The sequence below is a fragment of the Sebastes fasciatus genome, chromosome 6 (genome assembly GCF_043250625.1).
Source record: "Sebastes fasciatus isolate fSebFas1 chromosome 6, fSebFas1.pri, whole genome shotgun sequence".
NCBI classification, from domain to species: Eukaryota; Metazoa; Chordata; class Actinopteri; order Perciformes; family Sebastidae; genus Sebastes; species Sebastes fasciatus.
Genome location: NC_133800.1, coordinates 37329920 through 37342719, shown reverse-complemented (window position 1 = coordinate 37342719; position 12800 = coordinate 37329920). Strand labels below are relative to the sequence as shown.

The window sequence follows — 12800 nt, the reverse complement described above, 5'->3', positions numbered from 1 at the left end:
AGAAGAGGAGGAGGAGAGGAGGAGAGAGGAGGAGGAGAGGAGGAGGAGAGGAGGAGGAGGAGGAGAGAGAGGAGGAGGAGGAGAGGAAGAGGAGAGGAGGAGAGAGGAGAAGGAGGAGAGGAGGAGGAGAGAGAGGAGGAGGAGGAGAGGAGGAGGAGAGGAGGAGAGAGGAGGAGGAGAGGAGGAGAGGAGGAGGAGAGGAGGAGGAGGAGGAGAGAGAGGAGGAGGAGGAGAGGAGGAGAGAGGAGGAGGAGGAGAAGAGGAGAGGAGGAGGAGAGAGAGGAGGAGGAGAAGAGGAGGAGGAGAGGAGGAGGAGAGGAGGAGGAGGAGGAGGAGAAGAGGAGAGGAGGAGGAGGAGGAGAGGAGGAGAGGAGGAGTAGGAGGAGAGAGAGGAGGAGGAGGAGGAGAAGAGGAGAGGAGGAGGAGGAGGAGAGGAGGAGGAGTTTAATTTGCGTTTAATCACATGTTTTATCTGTTCTAAATGAACCTTAAAGGGAGATTTGTCCAGTATTTAATCCTCTTATCAACATGGGAGTGGACAAATATGCTGCTTTATGCAAATGTATGTATATATTTATTATTGTAAATCAATGAACAACACAGAACAATGACAGATATTGTCCAGAAACCCTCACAAAACAATATGCTCCAATCATAACATGGCAAACTGCAGCCCAACAGGCAACAACAGCTGTCAGTGTGTCAGTCATATATATATAATATAATATAATATAATATAATATGATATAATATAATATAATATAATATGATATAATATAATATAATATAATATGATATATGATATAATATATGATATAATATAATATAATATGATATAATATAATATGATATAATATAATATAATATGATATAATATAATATAATATAATATGATATAATATAATATAATATATGATATAATATAATATAATATAATATGATATAATATAATATGATATATGATATGATATAATATAATATGATATAATATAATGATATAATATAATATAATATGATATAATATAATATATGATATAATATGATATAATATGATATAATATAATATGATATAATATAATATGATATATGATATGATATAATATAATATGATATAATATAACATGATATAATATAATATAATATAATATGATATATGATATAATATATGATATAATATAATATAATATGATATAATATAATATGATATAATATAATATAATATGATATAATATAATATAATATAATATGATATAATATAATATAATATATGATATAATATAATATAATATAATATAATATGATATAATATAATATGATATATGATATGATATGATATAATATAATATGATATAATATAATGATATAATATAATATAATATGATATAATATAATATAATATATGATATAATATAATATAATATAATATAATATGATATAATATAATATGATATATGATATGATATAATATAATATGATATGATATAATATATGATATAATATGATATAATATGATATAATATAATATGATATAATATAATGATATAATATAATATAATATGATATAATATAATATATGATATAATATGATATAATATGATATAATATAATATGATATAATATAATATGATATAATATGATATATGATATCATATCATATAATATGATATAATATGATATAATATAATATAATATGATATAATATAATATGATATAATATAATATGATATATGATATAATATATGATAATATAATATGATATAATATAATATAATATGATATAATATAATATAATATGATATAATATAATATAATATATGATATAATATAATATGATATAATATAATATGATATATGATATGATATAATATGATATAATATAATATGATATGATATATGATATAATATATGATATAATATAATATAATATGATATAATATAACATGATATAATATAATATATGATATAATATAATATGATATAATATAATGATATAATATAATATAATATAATATATGATATAATATGATATGATATGATATAATATAATATATGATATAATATAATATAATATGATATAATATAATATGATATAATATGATATGATATATGATATAATATAATATGATATAATATGATATAATATAATATGATATAATATAATATAATATGATGTGATATGATATAATATAATATGATATAATATAATATAATATGATATAATATAATATGATATAATATAATATGATATGATATAATATAATATGATATGATATTATATGATATGATATAATATGATATGATATAATATAATATGATATAATATATGATATAATATAATATGATATAATATAATATGATATGATATAATATGATATAATATGATATAATATAATATGATATGATATATGATATAATATAGTATGATATAATATAATATATGATATAATATAATATGATGATATAATGATATAATATAATGATATGATATAATATGATATAATATGATATAATATAATATAATATGATATGATATGATATAATATGATATAATATAATATGATATGATATAATATATAATATAATATGATATAATATAATATGATATAATATAATATGATATAATATAATATAATATGATATAATATAATATGATATAATATAATATGATATGATATAATATGATATGATATGATATAATATGATATAATATAATATGATATAATATAATATGATATAATATAATATAATATGATATAATATAATATGATATAATATAATATGATATGATATAATATAATATAATATGATATGATATGATATGATATAATATAATATAATATGTGTGTTTGCGTCTTACGTGGCTCCAGAGTTCATGATGCAGGCGGCGACGGCGCAGGTACAGGAGCGCCCGTCGTCGTGGTTCATCCCGAGGTTGTGACCGAGCTCATGAGCCACGATGGAGGCGAACGAGGGAACGTTGTTGTTGGTGAACTGAAACAGAGAGAGAGAGAGAGAGAGAGAGGTAGAGTCAGTATACTGGTCCCTGTTAGTCCTCCTCAGTCTGTAAAAACTGTATTTTCTTCCTTCTTCTTCTTCTGTATCAAAAATCACATTTCTTCTTCTCAGAGTCAGAACTAAATCTGAACACACACATGAAACACATCTCTTTAGATTCAGTGTGAATGCACTTCCACAGGAGATAATATTAGAATAGTGTATATCATATGGTCCATAAATCTACTTAGAAATCAGAGATAGAAAAAAGCAGAGAGCAGCGTACCGCGTTGATCCCGCCCCCGTGGCTCCTGGAGCAGACGGTGGAGACGAACGCCATTCCTGCTGTTCCCCCGAAACCCTTCTTCCTGCAACAACATCATCATCATCATGAATACTGACTACACTTTGTGTGTGTGTGTGTGTGTGTGTGTGTGTGTGTGTGTGTGTGTGTGCACACTAACAGGATGAGTTGTGCTGAGTCGTGGCGGCGGCGATGGACCAGCTCTTTCTCTCTCCACTGGGTGAAGCGGTTCAGAACCTCTCCGGCTCCTCCCTCGGTGCTGATCAGGTTCTGCTGAGTCCAGATCTCCAGACCGACCAGGACCACCCGCACGTTCAGCTGCATGTAGATCTGAACACACTCAAGTACTTCAGTACAACCTCCAGGTACCTGTACAGTAGTACTACTGCAGCTGTGTGTGTGTGTGTGTGTGTGTGTGTGTGTGTGTGTGTGTGTGTCCTCACGCTGTCGATGAAGTTGGCCAGATGAACCATCTCGTCTCTCACCGCCGTCTCGTTCTTGTTCATATAATTATACTGAAGACAGAACAACAGGAAACCTTCAGACCTTCAGACCAAACATCTGACACATCTGTTTATTATCATTATTATATTTATGGTTTATTGTGTTTTTAAAGGAACATTACAACATGTTTAGAACTGTTGTTCAGATGGAGATCAGTTTCATCTGTGTGTGTGTGTGTGTGTATGTGTGTGTGTGTACAGGACACGTTTAGCCTAGCTTAGCACAAACACTGGAAGCGGGGGGAAACTGCTAGCCTAGCTTCTTTTAAAGACCTTTCAATAACACGAGAAGAACAAGAAGGTTTACCTCAAATGTTGGACTGTTCCTTTAACAATGTGTAAGCAGTTGTAGTCTGTGTGTGTGTGTGTGTGTGTGTGTGTTACCCGCTCGTTGTCGACCACCAGCAGCAGCTCCACGTAGTGAGTCAGATGAAGAACAGCTCTCTTCATCTGCAACAACAACAACATCAGGTTACTCCTCGTTCTGCTCTACCTGGACGTACACATACAGTATTGTTATATGAACTCACCCTGCTGTGTCCTCTGTGGTGGATCTCCTCTGGTTTATGCTGAGCGTGCTCCGTGGTGGCGTTGTTGCCACGGTAACGCTCATCATGGTGCGGCGTGCCACATCCCCGGGGCTGTGACGTCACATCCTGCAGGCGGTACACCAGGTGCTGCTCGGGGGCGGAGTCTAACGGCTCGATGCCGTAGCTGTCGTCGGCGAGATGCAACACTCCTCTGAAGAGAAGAGAGACACACAGAGAGGTTAGGAGTCGTGAGGTGATGAAGACGAGGGAGTGGCGAAGACGGGCCATGTGTTCAGATGACAGAAGGATGTTTGTGTCATGTGGTTGACATGTTGTTTAATGGAAGGTTACAGATGTGTGGGAGCAGAACCAGTGGAGCCATCGCTGTAGAGGGAAGCTTTGTTTACACTCGTGCGTGACATCGTGGCGCTACGAGCACGCACAACGGCGTTTACGCTCCGCGTTGTTGGTTGCAATATGCTCCGAAACGCCAGGAGACGTAGAAACACGATAGTCAGTGGATAAGCAGGAAGTCAACGACTGTTACCGGAAATCGTGATCCAGCCGGCAGCAAAACGCCTATGTGGTCACGTGACTGTCCCTGTGGTCACGTGACTGTCCCTGTGGTCACGTGACTGTCCCTGTGGTCACTTGACTGTCCCTGTGGTCACGTGATTGTCCCTGTGGTCACGTGATTGTCCCTGTGGTCATGTGACTGTCCCTGTGGTCACGTGACTGTCCCTGTGGTCACTTGACTGTCCCAGTGGTCACGTGATTGTCCCTGTGGTCATGTGACTGTCCCTGTGGTCATGTGACTGTCCCTGTGGTCATGTGACTGTCCCTGTGGTCATGTGACTGTCCCTGTGGTCATGTGACTGTCCCTGAGGTCTCTCAATGATCAGTTGTACAGATGTCTGTACAGGCCAACCTGTTGCCAGGGCAACACATCTAAGCAAAGAAGAGAAACTCTGGTGTTTTTTTTACAACAGCCGCCATTTTGGACTGAAAACACTTATTGTTCTACACAGGCCATCTTGGTAGAATATAATGTAGTTTTACTTTTGTACGTCTCTTTGTAGACAGATGTTTTACTGTCCTCTGGTCGTCACTTTCAGTCCAAAATGCTCGGCTGGTCTTCCTTCGAAGGCGTCCATGTTAATGTGTAGTTACATAAATTCAGAGGTGCACGATCAAGCGCAGCGACAACTTGCAGAGCCTTTGCGAACCACGCAAAAGCTGTGATGACATCATTTTCTGGTGCGCCTCTGTTTATATTATGTTTATATTATGTTTATATCTTATATTGTATGTTGGTAGACTTTATTCCTCTTTTATTCTAACGTTTTATTCTATTGTTATTTTTACTGCTTATTTGCACCAATGAACCGAAGCAGATTCCTACTGTAGACCTGATACACCTGGCAATGAATAAAGATTCTCATTCTGGTTCTGGTGGTTTGGGTGAACTGGTCCTTTAAAGTTCAGATAAAACCTTCAGTGGAGTTAAACAGAGACTCATCATGAGAGTGTGTGTGTGTGTTGCACAATGAGACTAAAGTCAAACCCGTAATTAAGTGTGTGTGTGTGTGTGTGTGACGTCCACCATATTAATTACTGAGAAACCACACAGACTGAAACAGCAGGGTGGACGTCACGCACGCACGCACGCACGCACGCACGCACGCGCACCCGCACCCACACACACACACACACACACACACGCTGAGCCATCTGTGAGGAGAATATAAATAGGAAACTAACTTTGTCCTTGAGAGAGACGGGAGTGTGTACAATGTGTATAATGTGTATACTGTGTGTGTGTGTGTGTGTGTACATCTATCTTTGTGAGGACCAATTTGAGTGTTAGACCTTCATAGTGAGGACGTTCTCAGCTTCATGTTAGAACTAGGTTTAGGGGTCAGGTAATGCATTATGTCAATAAGTGTCCTCACAGAGACAGAAGTAGAGGGATGTGTGTGTGTGTGTGTGTGTGTGTGTGTGTGTGTGTGTGTGTGTGTGTGTGTGTGTGTGTGTGTGTGTGTGTGTGTGCGTGTGTGTTACCTGAGGCCGTTGCAGATGCTCATAGCAACAGAAGAAGCCTCCATGTCCTGAACGAAGCCCTGATAGTGACAGTGGTCCTGTAACACAACAACACAGAGACATTAAACAGGCTGCAGCAGCTCAGAGACACCAGCAGGGGGCACACATCAGCTTCACACTGCTGTTACACTTATATACTCTATATCACCCTCACACTGCTGTTACAGTTATATATATGAACAGTAACACTGACTGTAACTCTTACATTTATATCTATGAACAGTAACACTGACTGTAACTGTTACATTTATATATGAACAGTAACACTGACTGTAACTGTTACATTTATATATGAACAGTAACACTGACTGTAACTGTTACATTTATATATGAACAATAACACTGACTGTAACTGTTACATTTATATATGAACAGTAACACTGACTGTAGCTGTTACATTTATATATGAACAGTAACACTGACTGTAACTCTTAAATTTATATATGAACAATAACACTGACTGTAACTGTTACATTTATATCTATGAACAGTAACACTGACTGTAACTGTTACATTTATATATGAACAGTAACACTGACTGTAACTCTTACATTTATATATGAACAATAACACTGACTGTAACTGTTACATTTATATATGAACAGTAACACTGACTGTAACTCTTACATTTATGTCTATGAACAGTAACACTGACTGTAACTCTTACATTTATATATGAACAGTAACACTGACTGTAACTGTTACATTTATATATATGAACAGTAACACTGACTATAACTGTTACATTTATATCTATGAACAGTAACACTGACTGTAGCTGTTACATTTATATATATGAACAGTAACACTGACTGTAACCGTTACATTTATATATGAACAGTAACACTGACTGTAACTCTTACATTTATGTCTATGAACAGTAACACTGACTGTAACTGTTACATTTATATATATGAACAGTAACACTGACTATAACTGTTACATTTATATCTATGAACAGTAACACTGACTGTAGCTGTTACATTTATATATATGAACAGTAACACTGACTATAACTGTTACATTTATATCTATGAACAGTAACACTGACTGTAGCTGTTACATTTATATATATGAACAGTAACACTGACTGTAACCGTTACATTTATATATGAACAGTAACACTGACTGTAACTCTTACATTTATGTCTATGAACAGTAACACTGACTGTAACTGTTACATTTATATATGAACAGTAACACTGACTGTAACTGTTACATTTATATATGAACAGTAACACTGACTGTAACTGTTACATTTATATATGAACAATAACACTGACTGTAACTGTTACATTTATATATGAACAGTAACACTGACTGTAGCTGTTACATTTATATATGAACAGTAACACTGACTGTAACTCTTACATTTATATATGAACAATAACACTGACTGTAACTGTTACATTTATATCTATGAACAGTAACACTGACTGTAACTGTTACATTTATATATGAACAGTAACACTGACTGTAACTCTTACATTTATATATGAACAATAACACTGACTGTAACTGTTACATTTATATATGAACAGTAACACTGACTGTAACTCTTACATTTATGTATGAACAGTAACACTGACTGTAACTGTTACATTTATATATGAACAGTAACACTGACTGTAACTCTTACATTTATATCTATGAACAGTAACACTGACTGTAACTGTTACATTTATATATATGAACAGTAACACTGACTGTAACTGTTACATTTATATCTATGAACAGTAACACTGACTGTAGCTGTTACATTTATATATGAACAGTAACACTGACTGTAACTGTTACATTTGTATCTATGAACAGTAACACTGACTGTAACTGTTACATTTATATATATGAACAGTAACACTGACTGTAACTGTTACATTTATATCTATGAACAGTAACACTGACTGTAACTGTTACATTTATATATATGAACAGTAACACTGACTGTAACAAACAAAAACTGCACCGACAGCAGGAGGAGTTAAAACGGAAGGAAACAGGTGAAGGAGGGTAAAGAGAGGAGGAAGGAGACGACAGGAAGATTAAAATGTCAAAGATTTAAAGGTTACAGGGGAAAAGGCACCGTGTATGACACCGTAACACCCACTGGAATTATTTATTTTTTTCTTTTAATTTTTGCATTCATTTTGTATTTATTTTGCATTTATTTTATGCATTTATCTATTTTTAAATATGTTATTTATGCGTTTATTTTTGTATTTATTTTTGCATCCATTTTTTATTTATTTTTGCATTTATTTTTATGCATTTATCTATTTTTGTATTTTATTTATTTATTTATTTATGTATTTTTTGCATTCATTTTGTATTTATTTTAATTTAATTTTATATGTCTGTAATTATTTATTTATGTATTTATTTCTGCACAGTTTTCTCTTTGCATTTCACCCCTTATTTATTTCCCCAAACTTATTTATTTCTGTATTACTTTCTTTTTACATTTCTTATATATTTCTACCTCATTATGTAAATGTCGGGTCTGTCACTCACTCAACATGTGCCATCACTTCATCATTTAACCTGTTAGACATTTACTATTACAACATTAAACCTCCCGTTCATTGTGTGACTTTGCTGTTTTAAAGGTAAGTTTGGCCTCAATAACACAAACTAATTCACTATATATACATGCAGGCAGCTGTTTTAGACATTTATCAATACATGGTCTATTTAAATGTTGTAATGATTGTGTTATTATCTGTTAAAGAGCCTTGAAGCTCTTTATTCTTCATGTTCTGTTCTTTAGGATCAGAAAAGTTTAGACTCCATAATTAACTGTATTGATCAAACCTCTTCCATCAGATATTTAACCTCTTCCCAGAACTTCTTTTACTTTATTACATTCCCAAACACAATGAAATGATGTGATTTATATGATGCCAATAAGGTGATGAGGATGTGAACGTGCAGCTGACTGAAGCAGAGTTTATAGAGTTTACAGACTCAGAGTCCAGCGGCTGTAAATCAGTAATGTCTCATCAAATATCAGAGAGAGAAACAGAGAGAGAGAGAGAGAGAGATAGAGATAGAGAGAGAGAGAGAGAGAGAGAGAGAGAGAGAGAGAGAGAGAGAGAGAGAGAGAGAGAGAGAGAGAGAGAGAGAGAGAGAGAGAGAGAGAGATGAGGAGTTCAGTAGGTCAGCAGACAGGAAATATCAATGCACTTACTAAACACACAGACTCAGAGGGATTTCCCATCATGCATCTCTTTCTGGGAAAAGTCTTAATTCAATAAACCGAACGGCCTCAGACACACGGAGCGCTGAGCTGTCGAGGTTTCAGTTTCAGACGTTTCTTTAAAAACACGTTAAAGCTTTCTGTTGCATTGATATAATAAGTTATGATTATTAGTGCTGAAAGGATGAGTCTGTATTAAATCAACGTTATCTTTGGACTGTCGGTCAGACGTGTGAAGACGACACCCTGGACTCCTATCAACTATTTCCTCACATTTTAAACACTAAAACAATCAACCAGTTATTGTAATAATCAAACAACGAGCCTCGTTCACCGCACCTCAGTTCAATTCAATTCAATTTATTTTTGTATAGCGTCAAATCACAACAGAAGTTATCTCAAGACGCTTTATATATAGAGCAGGTCTATGACCCTACACCAGAGTTTAGAGACCCAACAGGATCCACCAAGCGCACAGTTGGTGTTGGTCATTTAAATAAAAGCTCATTTGTTACTAAAACACAATATAAACTATAATAACAAGTTCGGCATTATTTTCTTAGCTTAATAATACTACTACTAATAATAATAATAATAAATGTATTGATCTGTATTGAATTGTCTTCACAAGACAATAAAAGCAGATAAATGACGCAAGAATAAAAACAATAAATATCAACCATACGCATAAACCCTAAGAATGTCTTTCTGTGATCAGAACGGTGGGATCTGATTTTGCATGAATCACTGGAACATCCAACATCATAGCTCTACTCTGAGAGGACGCAGCTTTGAAAATGAAATACAGTATTGACTCTCCAATCGGTCACATGGTCCTGTCACTTCCTGCTGGTCCAGAAGAGTGTGTGTGTGTGTGTGTGTGTGTGTGTGTGTGTGTGTTACCTGTACAGGTGGTCTGGATGTGATGAGTGATCCATTGGGACTGTAGGAGAACACAGTGAAGTCTGCAGGAAGCAGCAACCTGTCAACAACAACAACAACAACGACATGTGTTTTATCTCTTTATGTTTCTACTAACATCATATTTATTTATTAACAACATGTAAACAACAACAACAACAACAACAACAACAACAGCAGGAAGGTGTCAGGTTGGGTTTCCAACACAAATCAATGACAGATATTGATCCAGAAACCCTCACAGGTACTGCATTTAGCATAAAACAATATGCTCACATCATAACATGGCAACCTGCAGCCCAACAGGCAACAACAGCTGTCAGTGTGTCAGTGTGCTGACTTGACTATGACTTGACCCAAACTGCATGTGATGATCATAAAGTGGGCATGTCTGTAAAGGGGAGACTCGTGGGTACCCATAGAACCCATTTACATTCACTGATCTGGAGGTCAGAGGTCAAGGGACCCCTTTGAACATGGCCATGACAGTTTTTCCTCTCCAACATTTAGTGTTAGTTTGGAGCGTTATTTAACTCCTTCATGACCAGCTAGTCTGACATGGTTGGTACCGATGGATTCATCAGGTTTTATAGTTTCAGATGATACCAGGATCGGACTTTTTTTCTGCCTTTCTTTTGGACATTTTATGGACTTTCTTTGGGCATTTTTTTTTTTTTTGATATTTACAGACATTTTTTTGGACCTTTTTCTGACATTTTTGGGCTTTTTTCAGACATTTTCAGACATTTTTTGGGTATTTCTTCTGACATTTTTCAGACTTCTTTAAGAAACTTTTTTCTGACTTTTTTCAGACTTTTTTTCCAACGAAAACCCTCACACATCCACATATCTGGAGGTCAGAGGTAAGGGACCCCTTTGAAAACGGCCATGACAGTTTTTCCTTGCCAACATTTAGTGTAAGTTTAGAGCGTTATTTAACATTTTCAGGTTTCATAGTTTCATATGATGTCAGTTTCTTCACTCTGGCTTGAGAACTGAACCCACATCAACCTCTGAAGGACAGAATAGCGGTCTGGCGGGCCGTCGGAGTGTTAAGGGTTAGGCTTTGTCTGTGTGCTGAGTAAAAGTTCATTCAAATTATTTATGTGCTAATTCTCATTTGTTGATGTTTCTGAAAAGTAAAAAAAGAAAATACCTGTATGGAGTCAGCAAAAGAGAACTATGTGATGTTTTTATTGTTATGTGTTCTCATACTGTTTTTATATCTTAGTTATTATAGTTTCTATATATCTGTTGTTTAAAGTATAAACCTGTAAACGGAGATTAGAACCAGCCGGTCGTCTGTAGTTATCGTGTTTCTGCAGACTGTCGTCCTTCAGCTGAACACCAGCAGACCTTATCACTCAGCTTCCTGATTCAGACTGAAGTTTATCAGTTTGTTGACTATAGAGAGATACTGAGAGAGAGAGACGAGCTGACGGAGCTGACGGAGCTGACGGAGTATCAGTCATGTTGATGGAAACACGGTCACACAGCTGATAGAAGGACATCAGTAGGACTGTCACGGTGAAGACGTTTCTCCTGAGGTGATAATGAAGCTCAACAGCACCATTACTGTCTCTTTTTATTGCCATCCCCTGAAGTTGGTTTGTCAATAGCGCGGTTTTGCTTTATTGAAACTCTCAGTTCTCTGGAAGAACTTAATTTACTGACTTAAAACTGAATTTAAGGAAATCAGCAGCTGTTTGACTCTCTGCTGACGTGTTCATTTTCTGCTGCTGACATCATCAACGGACGGATCCGATTGGCCAATCAGCAGCGTCTGATATGATGTCATCAGATAATAAAGTGTCCTAGTTCAAACCGCACACTGAGATTAGATTAATTAAAGTACATAAAACATGTTGCCTCATTCATTTTGTTACTTACTTAAAACTAAATTCTTGTAAATACAGTTAGTACATCAGTACATCAGTATTACAGTACTAAAGTACATCAGTACAGCAGTACAGTAGTACTACAGTACATCAGTACTACAGTACTACAGTACATCAGTACAGCAGTACTACAGTACATCAGTACAGCAGTACAGTAGTACTACAGTACATCAGTACTACAGTACTACAGTACAGCAGTACATCAGTACTACAGTACATCAGTACAGCAGTACAGTAGTACTACAGTACATCAGTACTACAGTACTACAGTACATCAGTACAGCAGTACTACAGTACATCAGTACAGCAGTACAGTAGTACTACAGTACATCAGTACTACAGTACTACAGTACA

The 12800-nt window shown here is 35.0% G+C and overlaps 1 protein-coding gene across 4 annotated transcripts in view; it reads right to left on the bottom strand.

Annotated features, from left to right (window-relative positions):
• The window catches only part of LOC141770046 (disintegrin and metalloproteinase domain-containing protein 9-like), a 46821-nt gene that overhangs the window by 15984 nt on the left and 18037 nt on the right, over positions 1-12800 (bottom strand). For all 4 annotated transcript variants that reach the window (XR_012594377.1, XM_074639652.1, XM_074639653.1 and 1 more), the window contains exons 4-11: positions 10531-10609; positions 6393-6469; positions 4332-4542; positions 4186-4251; positions 3742-3813; positions 3459-3628; positions 3281-3362; positions 2858-2991 (exon numbers count right to left, since the gene is read on the bottom strand). Coding sequence is in view for 3 of the 4 variants with exons in the window: in XM_074639652.1 (XP_074495753.1) it covers positions 2858-2991; positions 3281-3362; positions 3459-3628; positions 3742-3813; positions 4186-4251; positions 4332-4542; positions 6393-6469; positions 10531-10609 (891 nt within the window). In the remaining variant the exon portion in view is untranslated. The remainder of the gene's footprint in view (positions 1-2857; positions 2992-3280; positions 3363-3458; positions 3629-3741; positions 3814-4185; positions 4252-4331; positions 4543-6392; positions 6470-10530; positions 10610-12800) is intronic.